General features: G+C 42.8%; 1 protein-coding gene across 1 annotated transcript in view; it reads left to right on the top strand.

Moving 5' to 3' along the window:
* The window catches only part of DNAH9 (dynein axonemal heavy chain 9), a 299063-nt gene that overhangs the window by 220302 nt on the left and 62568 nt on the right, over positions 1-16193 (top strand). The window contains exons 51-53 of the mRNA XM_030861390.2: positions 3539-3658; positions 5693-5881; positions 13605-13840. Coding sequence (XP_030717250.2) covers positions 3539-3658; positions 5693-5881; positions 13605-13840 — 545 coding nt within the window. The remainder of the gene's footprint in view (positions 1-3538; positions 3659-5692; positions 5882-13604; positions 13841-16193) is intronic.

Consider the following 16193-nt stretch of genomic DNA (forward strand, 5'->3'; position numbering starts at 1 on the left):
CTCGGAAGAGTCCTGAATGTCACTAAGTGACCCTGGAGTTAATCAGTGGCTTCTCACTCAAGCAGGGAGTTTTGCTGCATTTAGTCACAGTCACCACCGGCCCCTATTTTTTTTAACATTAGACTCATCTGACTAGTTTACCTCATCTTCCTGGGCCGCTCATCTGAATTTCTGACCCTTGTCTGCGTGCTGTGCTGCATCCCTATTCTTGATGTATCTTCTTCAGGCAGTTGACTTTCTGCTACATGAGGCTTGAAGACATTCATCCCCTGTCTTCTCATCATTACAGCAACTATGTTTTTCTGACGTGACCTTTACTTCTCGTTCAGTCATATGGAGGCCGCTTCCTTGGAGCTCTTCAGTGTTCAAGATGAAATTATTACCCTTTCCTTCAGCTCATCCCCTTCCCTCCTCTCTCCAACTTCATTATCATTATTTATCGTTACTTTTGCGTTCGAATCACCAGCACTTAACATATCTACATTGTGTTCTGTAACCAGAATTAATTGTCCCATGCTCTCTCCACTGACTGATTCAAAAAATCAGTAAATTCTGTTTATATTCTATGAACCTGTCTATATTGTTCATAGAAGATCTCAGTGCTGTTATACTTACTTTCTTACATACCTTTCCCCCTGGACTTTCTTCTCTCTCTCCCTCTTTCTCTCTCTCTCTTCGATTAGTTCTTTTGGCATAGCCTTATTTTTTAAAACCCTCCAGTCAATCCAGTGTTTTACTGAGTCCCCTTTTGCCCCCAAGACTTTTCTCTCTTGTCCCCACTCAAAGCTCCAAACAGTTTTGGAGAGTAGTCACGTTCACTGCTCTCTTGGGTTCGTTCCAATGACTTCTGGACCCCATGGCTGCTTTCTTGATTTCTTCTCTCATTTTGCTATGGCTTGTTCTTAAGTAACTTTCTCAGAAATGTTACATAAGAGGTAAATTTTCTAATGTTCCAGTCTGGATGTATCTTTTTATTTTTAAACTGAATTGACTATTTTGCTGCGTATTAAATTCTGAGGCTAATTTTTCCCCTTAGAACACTGAATGCTTTATCTTTTTGTCTGGTGAGAAGTCTGATGAACAGTCTGGATACACTGTATTTCTGCCTTTCTGGAAGTCTTTCAATTTTTTCTTTATTCTTGGTGTCTGAAACTTTACATTGCCGTGCTTAGCTGCCATTCTTTTTTTATTCATTGTGCTTGGCATGCAGAGACTTATTTTCTTCAGTTCCACAAGGTGATTTTATATCTCCCTTCTGTTTCCTTTTTAATCTCATTTTCTGGAATGCATATTGGTTGGGTATTGGACCTTCTGATGGGTCATCTATTTTCTCTTTTTGTCACTTTATGCTTTCTTATTCTATCTAGATTTCCTCAAATTCATCTTTTAATTTATTGAATTTATTATTTTTTACATTAACAATAAAGATTATTTCCACAAGTTTACTTTGCTGTTGTTCTCTTTTCCTTTTATTAGCATCCTCTTGTTTCATGGATGAAACATTTTGAATCTCCCGGAGAAACTAATTATGAAGGGTTTTATGCTTTGTTGCCGTTTTTTTGACCTAAGTTCTTTCTTTTTCCCAGGTCATTTTTTCCTTCTTGTTTACCTTTAATCTAGGCTTTAATCAAATGTCTTCTTGTCTTTTCATGTTTACAAGAGTAGTGATCAAAAGCAGAGTATAGCTCTGCAGACAAGGGCAGATCTGGCAGACTGGCAGAATTTGTTTTCTAGATTGGATGAGTTATGGTGGATGCATCCTATTACTTGTTGTATTTATTTCTGCTCTACAGCAAAGTGATTCAGTTATATATATATATGTATATACATACTTTTTAATATTCTTTTCCATTATGGTTTATCACAGGATTTTGAATATAGATCCCTATATACAATAGGACCTTGTTTAGCCATTCTGTATGCATTAGTTTGCTGGATGCATCTTAAATGCCAGAACATGGTATCCTTTCTCTGCCACTGTTGACTCTCCTGCTGGTGACACAGGTGCCTGGTGGCATTGAATGGGGATGGAGATGTGGAGTGGAGGATCAAAAGGCTTCCAGTTGACTGTCTTATTTTCAACATCCCCCTGCAGCTCACCTGACATTTCCAAATCCCCAGTGTATGTGAGGCTCTGCAGAGCTGCTCAGCTTCTGCTCTACGTTGCAGTGTCCTCTACCCTGCTCCAGCCCTTTCCACTGCTCTATCTGTGGTCTTCCATAGATCTATTGGAATCCCTCACCCTCCAGTGGCCCTCAATATTTGCTTGATGTTATGGGCTTATGACTTTTTAAACTGCTTCATAACCATTTTAGAGAAGTCTCGGGAAGAAGAGGAGTAAATGAATGTGGCCAGCCTGCCATTGTCAATTGGATGGCTCACCACCTAGTTCTTAAGCTGCTTGGCTATATAAACTTGGCCCTTCATTTCTTTCTCTTGTGACTTGGTAATGACTGACAAAGCAGCCCGAAGCCCTGTTATTGCATAGACATGAGACATATCTGGAGGTGTCTGCCATGTGCCCAGGTGTCTTTGTGTATGCAGATATGCATCATGGGGGCAACAAAGACTGTGCACTTGAATTCTAAATTCTTGATAAATTTAGAAAAAAATTGAAACCGTGTCGTTTTTAAAAATGTTCCTCTACTTCGGGATAATTGGAGAGAATCGATGAGGTCAAGTGAAGTTGTCTTGCACTCCTGGGACCTTAAAGCAAAGGGAGGGGACTACCCTGGTGGTGCAGTGGTTAAGAATCCGCCTGCCGATTCAGGAGACACAAGTTCAATCCTGATCCGGGAAGATCCCACATGCCGCGGAGCAACTGAGCCCGTGCACCACAACTACTGAGCCTGCGCTCTAGAGCCCTCAAGCCACAACTACTGAAGCCCGTGCACCTAGAGCCCACACTCCGCAGTGAGAAGCCCGCGCATCGCCACAACTAGAGAAAGCCTGTGCGCAGCAACACAGACCCAACGCAGCCTAAATAAATAAATAAATTAATTAATTAAATGAATTTATTTTTTTAATTAAAAAAATAAAAGCCAAGGGCAGACATAGGTTGCAGACAGCCCAATTCCAACCCACGAACCAGCCGCAGCAGACGGTGTGTGCTCCTCCCAGCACCCCCACCCTGGGATCCTACTGGCCATTTTCAGGCCTCCCCAGGCTTCAGTGAGATTTTGCTTCTAAAAGCAGCACTTGTACTTTTTTGTCAGGCTACTGGAACCCCTTTTCCCCAATACAGGGAGAGAAAGAATTTAAGCCTCTCCCTCCTTGTCCGTCACCCCTCCTGGTCCTGGACCAACGACTGAGGTGCTGAATAGAAAAGCTCAGTCCTCTCACTTGTGTCGGCACCCTCTGGACTTCCACTGGGATCCACGTGAGGGCCCCCCTAGTTTGCCTTCCTTCCCCTCCCTGCCCGCCTTCCCCAGTCCCTTACAGCTCCCCCCAGGAGGCCTTCCTTAGAAATCCCCTACCCGTGAACCCTATCTCTGAAGCACTGGAACTACTGACAGACGTTGTGTTCCTTCCTAAACAGCACCTTAATGAAAACCTGGCCAAACTCACGGCCAAGTTTGAGAAAGCAACAGCTGACAAACTCAAATGTCAGCAAGAAGCTGAAGCGACTGCAGGCACCATCTCCCTTGCAAACCGCCTGGTGAGTGTGAACCTCTTCGGCGGGCTTTAATTACACGAGCTGAGCTTGTCAGGTGCCGCAGAGGTGCAAAATATTAATAGATGAGCAGCTGAGTGCCGCTTTGACTAGGGGGCAAATAATAAAATGCTCTGGGCTGCAGGGACTGACTCCTGAGAAAAGCGTGAATGCCCACCCTGGTCTGGTCAAAGGAGATTTCCCACAGGGATGGTCGGGAGACTGGGGCACTGGATGGATCAGGAAGCTTACGAGAGGTGTGACGTGCTTACATACAAGAGCGTCAGCCAGAGGGAGCGTTAAAGGACAAAGCTAGCATTCGACAGGCAAACCCTGAAGCTCTTACCTATGGGATATTTGATAATAAGGGTGTGGACAGGATGAGGCACTGAGATAGAAGCAGAAAAGAACAAGACAGGTGGTTGACCCTGAACATTGCTGACTATAACCTTGGTCTCTCCAGCAGGACGGTCATTTACACGGCCACTCAGGGCTCTAAGAGCAAGTGTTCCAAGGGCAGGAAGTAGAAGGTCCCACTCTCTTAAGGCCTGGGACCAAAAGCCAGCTCAACATCCTTCCTCTGCGTTCTACTGGTCAAAGCAGTGACAGATCCAGGGAGAGGGAGCACAGACACCAGCTCCTGATGAGACGAGTGTCAGGGGATGTGTAGCCTTTTTAATCCCCCATGGTTTATATTTCTCATCATGAATCAACTAAGAGCCTGCAAAGCAGTGTCCACGGGATGTGATTTCTCTTTATCGAGCGCCTTTTACAGCACCTTCCTCCCCAGTGAAAGGAAGTGGAATCGATCCCTTTTCCCATTTATTCCAGCCCCCATTTATGTATATAACAAAGGCATGTTTCCTAGTTCAGGGAGAAATTAGTCATAACAGTCACTGAATCGGTCGTGCTCCAGTAACAAGAGGTGAAGCCTCAGGTGTGTCTGTGCCCTTGTTTGTTGAACCTGCTGCTGCAGAGCTCTGGGATGATCGTCTTCACTGAATGGTGTGGTCTAGCGACAGCTCGTCCACTAACGTGCAGGAAGCAGTCAGGACCTCCCCGCTGGCCTGTCTTCCGTTCAGTTCCCTGTTTGGTTTCCAGAATTCTGCGCAGCCTTTCTCTGCCCAGCTGGAGCCTTTTTTGCGTTGGTCCTCATAGGAGGCAGGTGGAGCTCTGCTCTAGGACTCAGGACAGGGCAGCTCTGAAGCCATCCCTGTCCCCACCAACCTGGGGTGGTTGAAGTGTCAGAAGACAGGACACTTCGACTTTCTGGTCTTTATCTGTGTGATCTAAGATGGCGTGGGAATGGTCGGTGGGCAAGTCCCTCAGGTCTCCCAGCTCTGACATCCTAGGATGCCATCTTTCCAGGAAGAAAAAGGGATCAGTCATAGCACAGAAGCCGAGCTTCACCGAACAGCCCACCTCACAGTCCTCTGTAGACAGTGTCTATCCTCTGGGAGAGGGCGCCCCCCAACGTGGGCCCCGCAGAGTCGGGCCCTGCTCTGCAGTCTTGGTACTTTGCACACACCCGTGTTTCAGTGCATCTGACTCCGTGTCTTAATTACCATGCCGATCTCCCCACCCACTGTGAATTATTTATAGTGCAATTGATTTTATTTACTTTCACATTTCCAGCATTTGGAGGAGAAGAGAGAGGTACATGATTTTCTGTTACGTTTTGAGGACCAGACACAGTACCAAGTGATGAACACACATGGTCACACTAAATCCTCTTCACGGCTCTTCGAAGTGGGCATATTCATCTCCACACCTGTCAAGGGCAGAGCCTGGAAGGCTGCATTCAGGACCTGTCTCTCCACAGCCCACGTAACACAGAACAGAGAACAGGGGCTCATTGACTGCAGTGTTCACTGCAGCCGGTACAAACCGCCCCCCCCCCATTGATCAGAAGGGCCACATAAATGATGTCCTGAGTCTCCTGCTGTGAAGCGTGTGCCATGCATTCTCCGTGGCTGAATCGTGGCTCTGTAGCCTGTGGTATGACGTGTCTTCTCCCCTCTCTGCTCTTTGAAATGATAGGTGGGAGGACTGGCCTCTGAAAACGTGAGGTGGACAGAAGCTGTGCAGAACTTCAAACAACAGGAAGGGAAATTATGTGGAGACGTTTTACTTACTGCGGCTTTCATTTCGTACCTGGGCTTCTTTACAAAGAAATATCGGCAGAGCCTCATGGATGGGACCTGGAGACCCTACCTGAACCAGCTGCAGGTAAGTCCAGCCCGCATCTGTCCTGACGCCACCAGCCTGTGGGGACCAGGGAGCTCATGTGACAGTAATAACACAAACCTCTGAGTCCCTACTTGCGTTCTTCCCCCCACAACCACCTGAGTATCCCCTAGTGACCGCTGAGACCCAGGAAGGAGACCTGTGCGCCCAGGTCCTCCCACACTGCCCTGCACTGTCCTCCACTGCCGTCCAGGCCACCTGAGCACGGCACCTCTCCTCTTCCTGGGTCTCCATGGGAACGCCGGTCCACCGCCCCCAGGCTGTCTCCTGACACTCCTCAAAACTATAAAACCCAAGAGGCCCCAAACGCATCCTGTATCTCCCTCCAGCCTTCTTGCTCTTGTGCCAAACTTCATAGCAGCAGTGGAGGAGCATTCCCCAAATGCTGCACCGCACCTTGTTACCGGGCCCCAAAGCTCCCCCGTCTGTGTCTGTGACCCACAGACACCCTTTATGAAAGCAGCATATCTACTTTGGTCATGTGTATTCAGTTCTCAGTGTGAGTGGGAGGACGTTACTCCCAACTCCTCCCTCTACGCTGACATGATGAAATGGGGAAATGCTAGTTCCCAGCTGAAGAGGGATCAGGATGTGTTACATCTTGACACTTTCACATCACTCACAGTCCTCAATGAACAAATATTCACTGAGTCTTCAGCCTGCCCTACATGCCACTGGCAGGAGGTACAGAAGACGCTCAAGACCAGGATGTTGGCAGAACAGTCCAGTGGATGAGATGAGTCATGAAAAGCAGCTGCTGTGAGAGTCAGCACAGAAAGTTCACCACATACAGTAAGGGTTATATTCTAGAATTCATCTGTAGGTGTTTCCTTGGAACACAAAGCCCATACCGTCTAGTGGTGGTTGGCTTAACAGATCAGCTCATAAAATCTCATTCACCTGATGATTTGCTGAACTTACAGCATTGGGAAATAAACAAAAGAGAAAGCTGTTATTTATTCTCCTTCGACACTTGTGGAAAAGGAAATTTTTGAAAGGACGATCATTAGCTGAGCGAATGAAGACGAGGAGCCCAGTGGCCGCCCAGCAAGGGTTTTTCTGGCTTTCTTTGCGGCTCTTAAGCAATTTTTTTTTTTTACATCTTTATTGGACTATAATTGCTTTACAATGGTGTGTTAGTTTCTGCTTTATAACAAAGTGAATCAGTTATTCTTATACATATGTTCCCATATCTCCTCCCTCTTGCGTCTCCCTCCCTCCCACCCTCCCTATCCCACCCCTCTAGGTGGTCACAAAGCACCAAGCTGATCTCCCTGTGCTATGCAGCTGCTTCCCACTAGCTATCTATTTTACGTTTGGTAGTGTATATATGTCCATGCCACTCTCTCGCTTTGTCCCAGCTTACCCGTCCCACTCCCCGTGTCCTCAAGTCCATTCTCTAGTAGGTCTGTGCCTTTATTCCTGTTTTTTTTTATATAATTTTTTTCTGCTTTATTGAGATATAATTGACAGGTAACATTATGTAACTTTAAGATGTATGATGTGTTGATTTGATGCACATATATTGTGAAATGATTACCACGGTAGCTTAGTTAATACTTCCATCACCTCACACAATACCATTTCTTTTTTGTGATGAGAACATTTAAGATCTACTCTCTTAGAAACTTTCAAGTGTACAATACAGTATTAACTGTAATCACCATGCTGTACATTAGAATCCCAGAACTTTTCTTGTAATGAAAGTTTGTACACTTTGACCAACATCTCCCCATTTCCCCCACCCCCAGCCCCTGGCAACTACCATTCTACACTCTGTTTCTGTGAGTTTGGCTTTTTTAGATTCCACATATAAGTGAGATCATACAGTATTTGTCTTTCTCTGTCTGACTTATTTCACTTAGCATAATGCCCTCAAGGTCCATCCATGTTGTTGCAAATGGCAGGATTTCCTTCTTTCTCATGGCTCAATAAGATTCCATGGTATATGTGTCATTCATATATATGCATACATATATATATGATTCATATGTCATATACATACATATATATATATATATATATATATATATGCACACCATGATTCTTTATCCATTAATTCGTTGACAGACACTTAGGCTGTTCCCATAGCTTGCCTATTGTGGATAATTCTGCAATGAACATGAGGTGCAGATATCTCTTTGAGACAGTGATTTCATTTCCTTCAGATATATAACCAGAAGTAGAATTCCTGGATCATTTGGTAGTTCTATTTTTAATTTTTTTAACATCTTTATTGGAGTATAATTGCTTTACAATGGTATGTTAGTTTCTGCTGTATAACAAAGTGAATCAGCTATACATGTACATATATCCCCATATCTTCTCCCTCTTGCGTCTCCCTCCGACCCTCCCTATCCCACCCCTCTAGGTGGACACAAAGCTCCGAGCTGATCTCCCTGTGCTGTGCGGCTGCTTCCCACTAGCTATCTATTTTACATTTGGTAGTGTATATATGTCCATGCCACTCTCTCACTTCGTCCCAGATTACCCTTCCCCCTTCCCGTGTCCTCAAGTCCATTCTCTACGTCTGCATCTTTATTCCTGTCCTGCCCCTAGGTTCTTCAGAACCTTTTTTTTTTTTTAGATTCCATGTATTTGTTAGCATATGGTATTTGTTTTTCTCTTTCTGATTTACTTCACTCTTTATGACAGACTCTAGGTCCATTCACCTCACTACAAATAACTCAATTTCGTTTCTTTTCATGGCTGAGTAATGTTCCATTGTATATATGTGCCACATCTTCTTTATCCATTCATCTGTCGATGGACACTTAGGTTGCTTCCATGTCCTGGCTATTGTAAATAAGAGTTACAATGAACATTGTGGTACATGACTCATTTTTTTTAACATCTTTATAGGAGTATAATTGCTTTACAATGGTGTGTTAGTTTCTGCTTTATAACAAAGTGAATCAGCTATACATATATCCCCATATCTCCTCCCTCTTGTGTCTCCCTCCCGCTCTCCCTATCCCACCCCTCTAGGTGGTCGCAAAGCACCGAGCTGATCTCCCTATGCTGTGCAGCTGCTTCCCACTAGCTATCGATTTTCGTAGTATATATAAGTCCATGCCACTCTCTCACTTCATCCCAGCTTACCCTCCACCCTCCCTGTGTCCTCAAGTCCAATCTCTACATTTGCATCTTTATTCCTGTCCTGCCCCTAGATTCTTCATACCATTTTTTTTCCTTTAGATTCCATATATATGTGTTAGCATATGGTATTTGTTTTTCTCTTTCTGACTTACTTCACTCTGTATGACAGACTCTAGGTCCATCCACCTCACTACAAATAACTCAATTTCGTTTCTTTTTATGGCTGAGTAATATTCCATTGTATATATGTGCCACATCTTCTTTATCCATTCATCTGTCGATGGACACTTAGGTTGCTTCCATGTCCTGGCTATCGTAAATAAGAGCTACAATGAACATTGTGGTACATGACTCTTTTTGAATTATGGTTTTCTCAGCGTATACGCCCAGTAGTGGGATTTCTGGGTCATATGGGAGCTCTATTTTAGTTTTTTAAGGAACCTCCATACTGTTTTCCATAGTGGCTGTATCAATTTACATTTCCACCAACAGTGCAAGAGGGTCCCCTTTTCTCCACACCCTCTCCAGCATTTACTGTTTGTAGATTTTTTGATGATGGCCATTTTGACTGGTGTGAGGTGATACCTCATTGTAGTTTTGATTTGCATTTCTCTAAATATTAGTAATGTTGAGCATTCTTTCATGTGTTTGCTGGCAATCTGTATATCTTCTTTGGAGAAATGTCTATTTAGATCTTCTACCCATTTTTGGATTGGGTTGTTTGTTTTTTTTGTTATTGAGCTGCATGAGCTGCTTGTAAATTTTGGAGATTAATCCTTTGTCAGTTGTTTCATCTGCAAATATTTTCTCCCATTCTGAGGGTTGTCTTTTCGTCTTATTTATGGTTTCCTTTGCTGTCCAAAAGTTTTTAAGCTTCATTAGGTCCCATTTGTTTGTTTTTGTTTTTATTTCCATTTCTCTAGGAGGTGGGTCAAAAAAGATCTTGCTGTGATGTATGTCATAGAGTGTTCTGCCTATGTTTTCCTCTAAGAGTTTTATAGTGTCTGGCCTTACATTTAGGTCTTTAATCCATTTTGAGTTTATTTTTGTGTATGCTGTTAGGGAGTGTTCTAATTTCATTCTTTTACATGTAGCTGTCCAGTGTTCCCAGCACCACTTATTGAAGATGCTCTCTTTTCTCCATTGTATATTCTTGCCTCCTTTGTCAAAGATAAGGTGACCATAGGTGCATGGGTTTATCTCTGGGCTTTCTATCCTGTTCCATTGATCTATATTTCTGTTTTTGTGCCACTACCATACTGTCTTGATTACTGTAGCTTTGCAGTATAGTCTGAAGTCAGGGAACCTGATTCCTCCAGCTCCGTTTTTCTTTCTCGAGATTGCTTTGGCTATTCAGTTTCTTTTGTGTTTCCATACAAACTGTGAAATTTTTTGTTCTATTTCTGTAAAAAATGCCATTGGTAGTTTGATAGGGATTGCATTGAATCTGTAGATTGCTTTGGATAGTATAGTCATTTTCACAATGCTGATTCTTCCAATCCATGAACATGGTATATCTCTCCATCTGTTTGTATCATCTTTAATTTCTTTCATTAGTGCCTTATAGTTTACTGCATACAGGTTTTTTGTCTCCTTAGGTAGGTTTATTCCTAGGTATTTTATTCTTTTTGTTGCAATGGTAAATGGGAGTGTTTCCTTAATTTCTCTTTCAGATTTTTCGTCATTAGTGTATAGAAATGCAAGAGAGTTCTGTGCATTAATCTTGTATCCTGCTACTTTACCAAATCCATTGATTAGCTCTAGTAGTTTTCTGGTAGCATCTTTAGGATTCTCTATGTATAGTATCATGTCATCTACAAACAGTGACAGTTTTACTTCTTCTTTTCCAATTTAGATTCCTTTTATTTCTTTTTCTTCTCTGACTGCTGTGGCTAAAACTTCCAAAACTATGTTAAATAATAGTGGTAAGAGTGGGCAACCTTGTCTTGTTCCTGATCTTAGTGGAAATGGTTTCAGTTTTTCACCATTGAGAACAATGTTGGCTGTGGGTTTGTCATATATGGCCTTTATTATGTTGAGGTAAATTCCTTCTATGCCTACTTTCTGGAGAGTTTTTATCATAAATCGGTGTTGAATTTTGTTGAAAGCTTTTTCTGCATCTATTGAGATGATCATATGGTTTTTCTCCTTCAGTTTGTTAATATGGTTTATCACATTGATTGATTTGCATATATTGAAGAATCCTTGCATTCCTGGGATAAACCCCACTTTATCATGTTGTATGCTCCTTTTAATGTGCTGTTGGATTCTGTTTGCTAGTATTTTGTTGAGGATTTTTGCATCTATGTTCATCAGTGATATTGACCTGTAGTTTTCTTTCTTTGTGACATCCTTGTCTGGTTTTGGTATCAGGGTGATGGTGGCCTTGTAGAATGAGTTTGGGAGTGTTCCTCCCTCTGCTATATTTTGGAAGAGTTTGAGAAGGATAGATGTTAGCTTTTCTCTAAATGTTTGATAGAATTCACCTATGAATCCATCTGGTCCTGGGCTTTTGTTGGAAGATTTTTAATCACAGTTTCAATTTTAGTGCTTGTGATTGGTCTGTTTATATTTTCTATTTCTTCCTGGTTCAGTCTTAGGAGGTTGTGCATTTCTAAGAATTTGTCCGTTTCTTCCAGGTTGTCCATTTTATTGGCATATACTTACTTGTAGTAATCTCTCATGATCCTTTGTATTCTGCAGTGTCAGTTGTTACTTCTCCTTTTTCATTTCTAATTCTATTGATTTGAGTCTTCTCTCTTTCTTTCTTGATGAGTCTGGCTAGTGGTTTATCAATTTTGTTTATCTTCTCAAAGAGCCAGCTTTTAGTTTTATTGATCTTAGCTATTGTTTCCTTCATTTCTTTTTCATTTATTTTTGATCTGATCTTTATGATTTCTTTCCTTCTGCTAACTTTGGGGTTTTTTGGTTCTTCCTTCTCTAATTGCTTTAGGTGTAAAGTCAGGTTGTTTATTTGAGATGTTTCTTGTTTCTTGAGGTAGGATTGTATTGCTATAAACTTCCCTCTTAGGACTGCTTTTGCTGCATCCCATAGGTTTTGGGTCATCGTGTTTTCATTGTCATTTGTTTCCAGGTAGTTTTTGATTTCCTCTTTGATTTCTTCAATGATCTCTTGGTTATTTAGTAGCATATTGTTTAGCCTCCATGTGTTTGTATTTTTTACAGTATTTTTCCTGTAATTTAATCTAGTCTCATAGCATTGTGGTCAGAAAAGATACTTGATACGATTTTAATTTTCTTAAATATACCAAGGCTTGATTTGTGACCCATCTTAAGATACTTAAGTATTTTTATGCCACAAACCCCTTTGGCAGTCTGGTAACACCTATGGAATCCTTCTCACAGTAATGTTTTTTAGTGTATAAAGTAGAATGCATATGATTACAAAGGAAAACAATTCTATTGAAGTACACTTCTGATCCCAGGATAAGAACCTCCAGTGGCTGGTTTCCCTTTTGAGGTTTGCTCGAAGGTATAGCACTGGCCATTCGTACCCTTAGCAGGTGTAATTAAAGGGAAAGGAGATGGTCTGGAGAGGTTTTACTGAGATAACTGGGAAGACGAACTGCAGAGAAGAGAAAGTTGGAGAGGTTAAAGGGCATATGTGTGAACCTCAAAAGCATTCTAAGTGAAAGCAGCCAGACACAACAGGTCACGTATTGTATGATTCCATTTATGTGAAACCTCCAGAATAGGTAAATCCATATAGGCAGAAAGCAGATTAGAGGCTCCTGAGAACTGGGGGTAGCAGGGAATAGGGAGTGACTGCTGATAGACTTGGGGCTTCCTTTTGGGGGGAAGAAAATGTTTTGGAACGAGATAGAGCTGATGGTTGCACATCGTGAGCGTACTAAACACCATTGACTTGTGCACTCTAAAATGGTTAGGGAATGTGAATTTCACCCCAGTGTTTTAAAAAGTATATGTGTTTCCAATGAAAACAATTACTTGTAGTAGAATTAAATGATCTGAGAGAGGTCAACGAGAAGAAAAGGAAGGGTTCCCAGGGGGGACAGAAACCAAGGGGAGACATTCCCTGGCCTGGTGGTTTGTTCCTGGGCCTCCCAGTGTGGGGAGAAGTCCTCAAGCAGCCCTTCCAGCGGGTGGGGTTGTCCATGGCAGGGGGAAGGGGAGCGTCTGCAGTCCTTTGCAAGCTGGGCATCAGCAGCAAGCGGTGATGCTGAGAGGAGAGGGTGGTCAGTACGGGCTGGTGTGGGCCTGGTCTGTGAAGCATAGAAATGTAGCAGGAAGTGACCCTGCTAACATGGGTGAGGGCGATGGAGGCTGTTGATTAAGATACAAATGACCTATGATAGACATTTGACTTGGGTGAATGTACTGAAGAACAGAGGATGACACGGGCAGAATTCCTGCTGCTGTTCACCCATCAAGAGAAAAAAAACTATCAGGACGTTAAGAAAACCTGCTTCCAGGAATGATGACACAGCCAGGAAAGTGCTCCTCAGGGGGACTTTGGTCTTTCTTTTAGAGGAGTTCTGTCCTTTGAGTGAGCTGCAGACCCCACCCCCAGCTGAGAGCGCATGCTTCTGTTCTGAGCGTGTGTGCGGCCTTTCTTCGCCACCAGGTTCCCATCCCAGTGACCCCCAACCTAGATCCCCTGAGGATGCTGACGGATGATGCCGACGTGGCTGCCTGGCAGAACGAGGGCCTCCCTGCAGACCGCATGTCCACGGAGAATGCCACCATCCTCCTCAGCTGCGAGCGCTGGCCACTCATGGTGGACCCTCAGCTACAAGGCGTTAAATGGATCAAGAACAAGTATGGCAAGGACCTCCAGGTCACCCAGATTGGCCAGAAGGGGTAGGTGGCTGTGCACAGAAGTTCCCACCTTGCCGTTTATGCAGAGGGAAATAATGTGATGAGCAGGTTTTAAGCGGCTGTGGATTGTTTCTATCCTCCTGGTTCCTCCAGGAGTTTTCTCCTGTTTTTCCTCTCACTTTAGGAAATGTCTCAGTGAGAGATGCTTGGGTACTGAGTCTCTGCTTTTCTTTCTTTTTCATATTTTTATCTTTATTTTTATTGGAGTACAGTTGGTTTACAATGTTGTGTTAGTTTCTGCTGTACAGCAAAGTGGATCAGCAAAGTGGATACATATCTCCACTTTTTTTTAGATTCTTTTCCCATATAGGTCATTACAGAGTATTGAGTAGAGTTCCCTGTGCTACACAGTAGGTCCTTATTGCTATCTATTTTATATACAGTAGTGTGTATATGTCAATCCCAATCTCCCAATTTGTCCCTCCCCCCTTTCCCCCCGGTAACTATAAGTTTATTTTCTACATTTGTGACTCTATTTCTGTTTGGTAAATAAGTTCATTTGTACCATTGTTTTAGATCCCACATATAAGCGATATCATATATTTGTCTTTCTCTGTCCGACTTGCTTCACTCAGTATAACATGTGCTTTTCTTTCTCATTAGAAATCATAAGCGTCAGCCTCCCGACCCATTCCTGAGTCCTTCTTCCACCAGCCCAGGGGTTCACCCTCCCATCTCTCCTGGAATACTTCCTGCTTCCCAAGCACCCTATTCCATTGTCAGACAGCTCTGTGTTTTACAGTCTTTCTCACATTTAGTCAAAAACTGCCTCTCGTAGCTCTCTTCTACCCTTTGTTCCTACCTCTGCCCCAGAACCACAGAGAACGTAAAGCGTCTCTCTCCTGAGGAACGATGGGACATTTGCAGTGGGGTGCTTAGCAGCTGAGATAGTTATGGAACCTTCGGAACCGTTTGCACCTGCCATGTGGCTTTATCCGTACATGGTGGGGGAGTTACTGCACACGTCAAGGGACATGAACAACAGGGAGAATGTCTGACCAGCACCCACCGCACTTCATGGGCCTCAGCTCCTCTCCCCCCACTGCTTCATTCACTCCGTTGTAACTTAGCTTTGTAGTTTCAGTTCTCAATTCTTGTTCTGTGTCTCTAGGAGACATGAGAAAAATAGGATGGGGCAATGAACAGGAGGGAGAGGGCCAGAGATCACTTATTAGGTGGTCGATATGTGTTGGTCTTGGTGTTAGGAGCTTTACCTCAAATGCTTTTTAATCCACACGACCAATGAGGTTAGTGTTATTGGTACCATTTTCTCATTTGAGGAAATAGAGTTTCACACAAGTTAAGGAATTTCCCCAAGAGTACACAGTTTTAAAGGCAATGGATATTTGCACACCCATGTTCAAAGCAGCGTTATTCACAATAGCCAAATGGTAGAAGGTAATCCAAGTGACCATCAACAGATGAATGGATAAACAGAATGTGGTGTATCAATACAATGAAATATTATTCAGCCTTGAAAAGGAAGGAAATTCTGTCCTATGCTACAGCATGGGCGAACCTTGAGATGAATGTGCCAAGTAAATAAGCCAGTCATAAAAGGACAACTACTGTACAGTTCCACTTACATAAGGTCCCTAGAGTAGTCAAATTCATAGAGACAGAAAGTAGAATGGTGGTCCCAGGGGCTGTAGTAGACAATAGTCTACCACAATTTAAAAATAATTAGTTAAAATTTTTAAAAATTAATGGAGGCAGTATTGGAACCGAGGTGGTCTTCACTTCAAAGCCCACGTTTATCCACTCTTAACATACAACCACCAGCGTGAGGCTTGCTGCCCTGGCCACATGTCCCAAACATGCTTGTCCAGGGGTCCAGACCACCCACGGTTGTTTAAATCAAGCATGCAATGTTCAGAAAATAGTTAAATCACATGTTGAATACCCGGATGGATCCTTTCTTATAGAGAGGGCAGGTGGGAAATGAATGCCGTGGTAGGACACAACATAGTTTTATCTGTGTCATCAGTCATGGTAATCTAATCCTGGCCTTCCCTTCAAACTTTGATTAAAATATTCCTCTCTAATTGACCAATAACTGCATTTTAGACACAAGTATTTGTTCTTTTTACTCATTCTTATATCCATAGTACTGAAAATAGTGCCTGACATATAGTAATTAATTCTCTGTTCATGTCCCTTGATTACTGTTCTATTGGGTGATTTTCTAGATTTGTTGTGTATTATTTGAATACAAATATTACATTATAGATAGTATGGGTTAAGACTGTTAAGTGTAGTCTCCCTTCATCAGTGAATGGAAAAGTGTTCAAGGGTGTCATTTGCCTTTTAATTTTGTGAGGTCTAACATACAACT

The sequence above is a fragment of the Globicephala melas genome, chromosome 20 (assembly GCF_963455315.2).
Source record: "Globicephala melas chromosome 20, mGloMel1.2, whole genome shotgun sequence".
Taxonomy (NCBI): Eukaryota; Metazoa; Chordata; class Mammalia; order Artiodactyla; family Delphinidae; genus Globicephala; species Globicephala melas.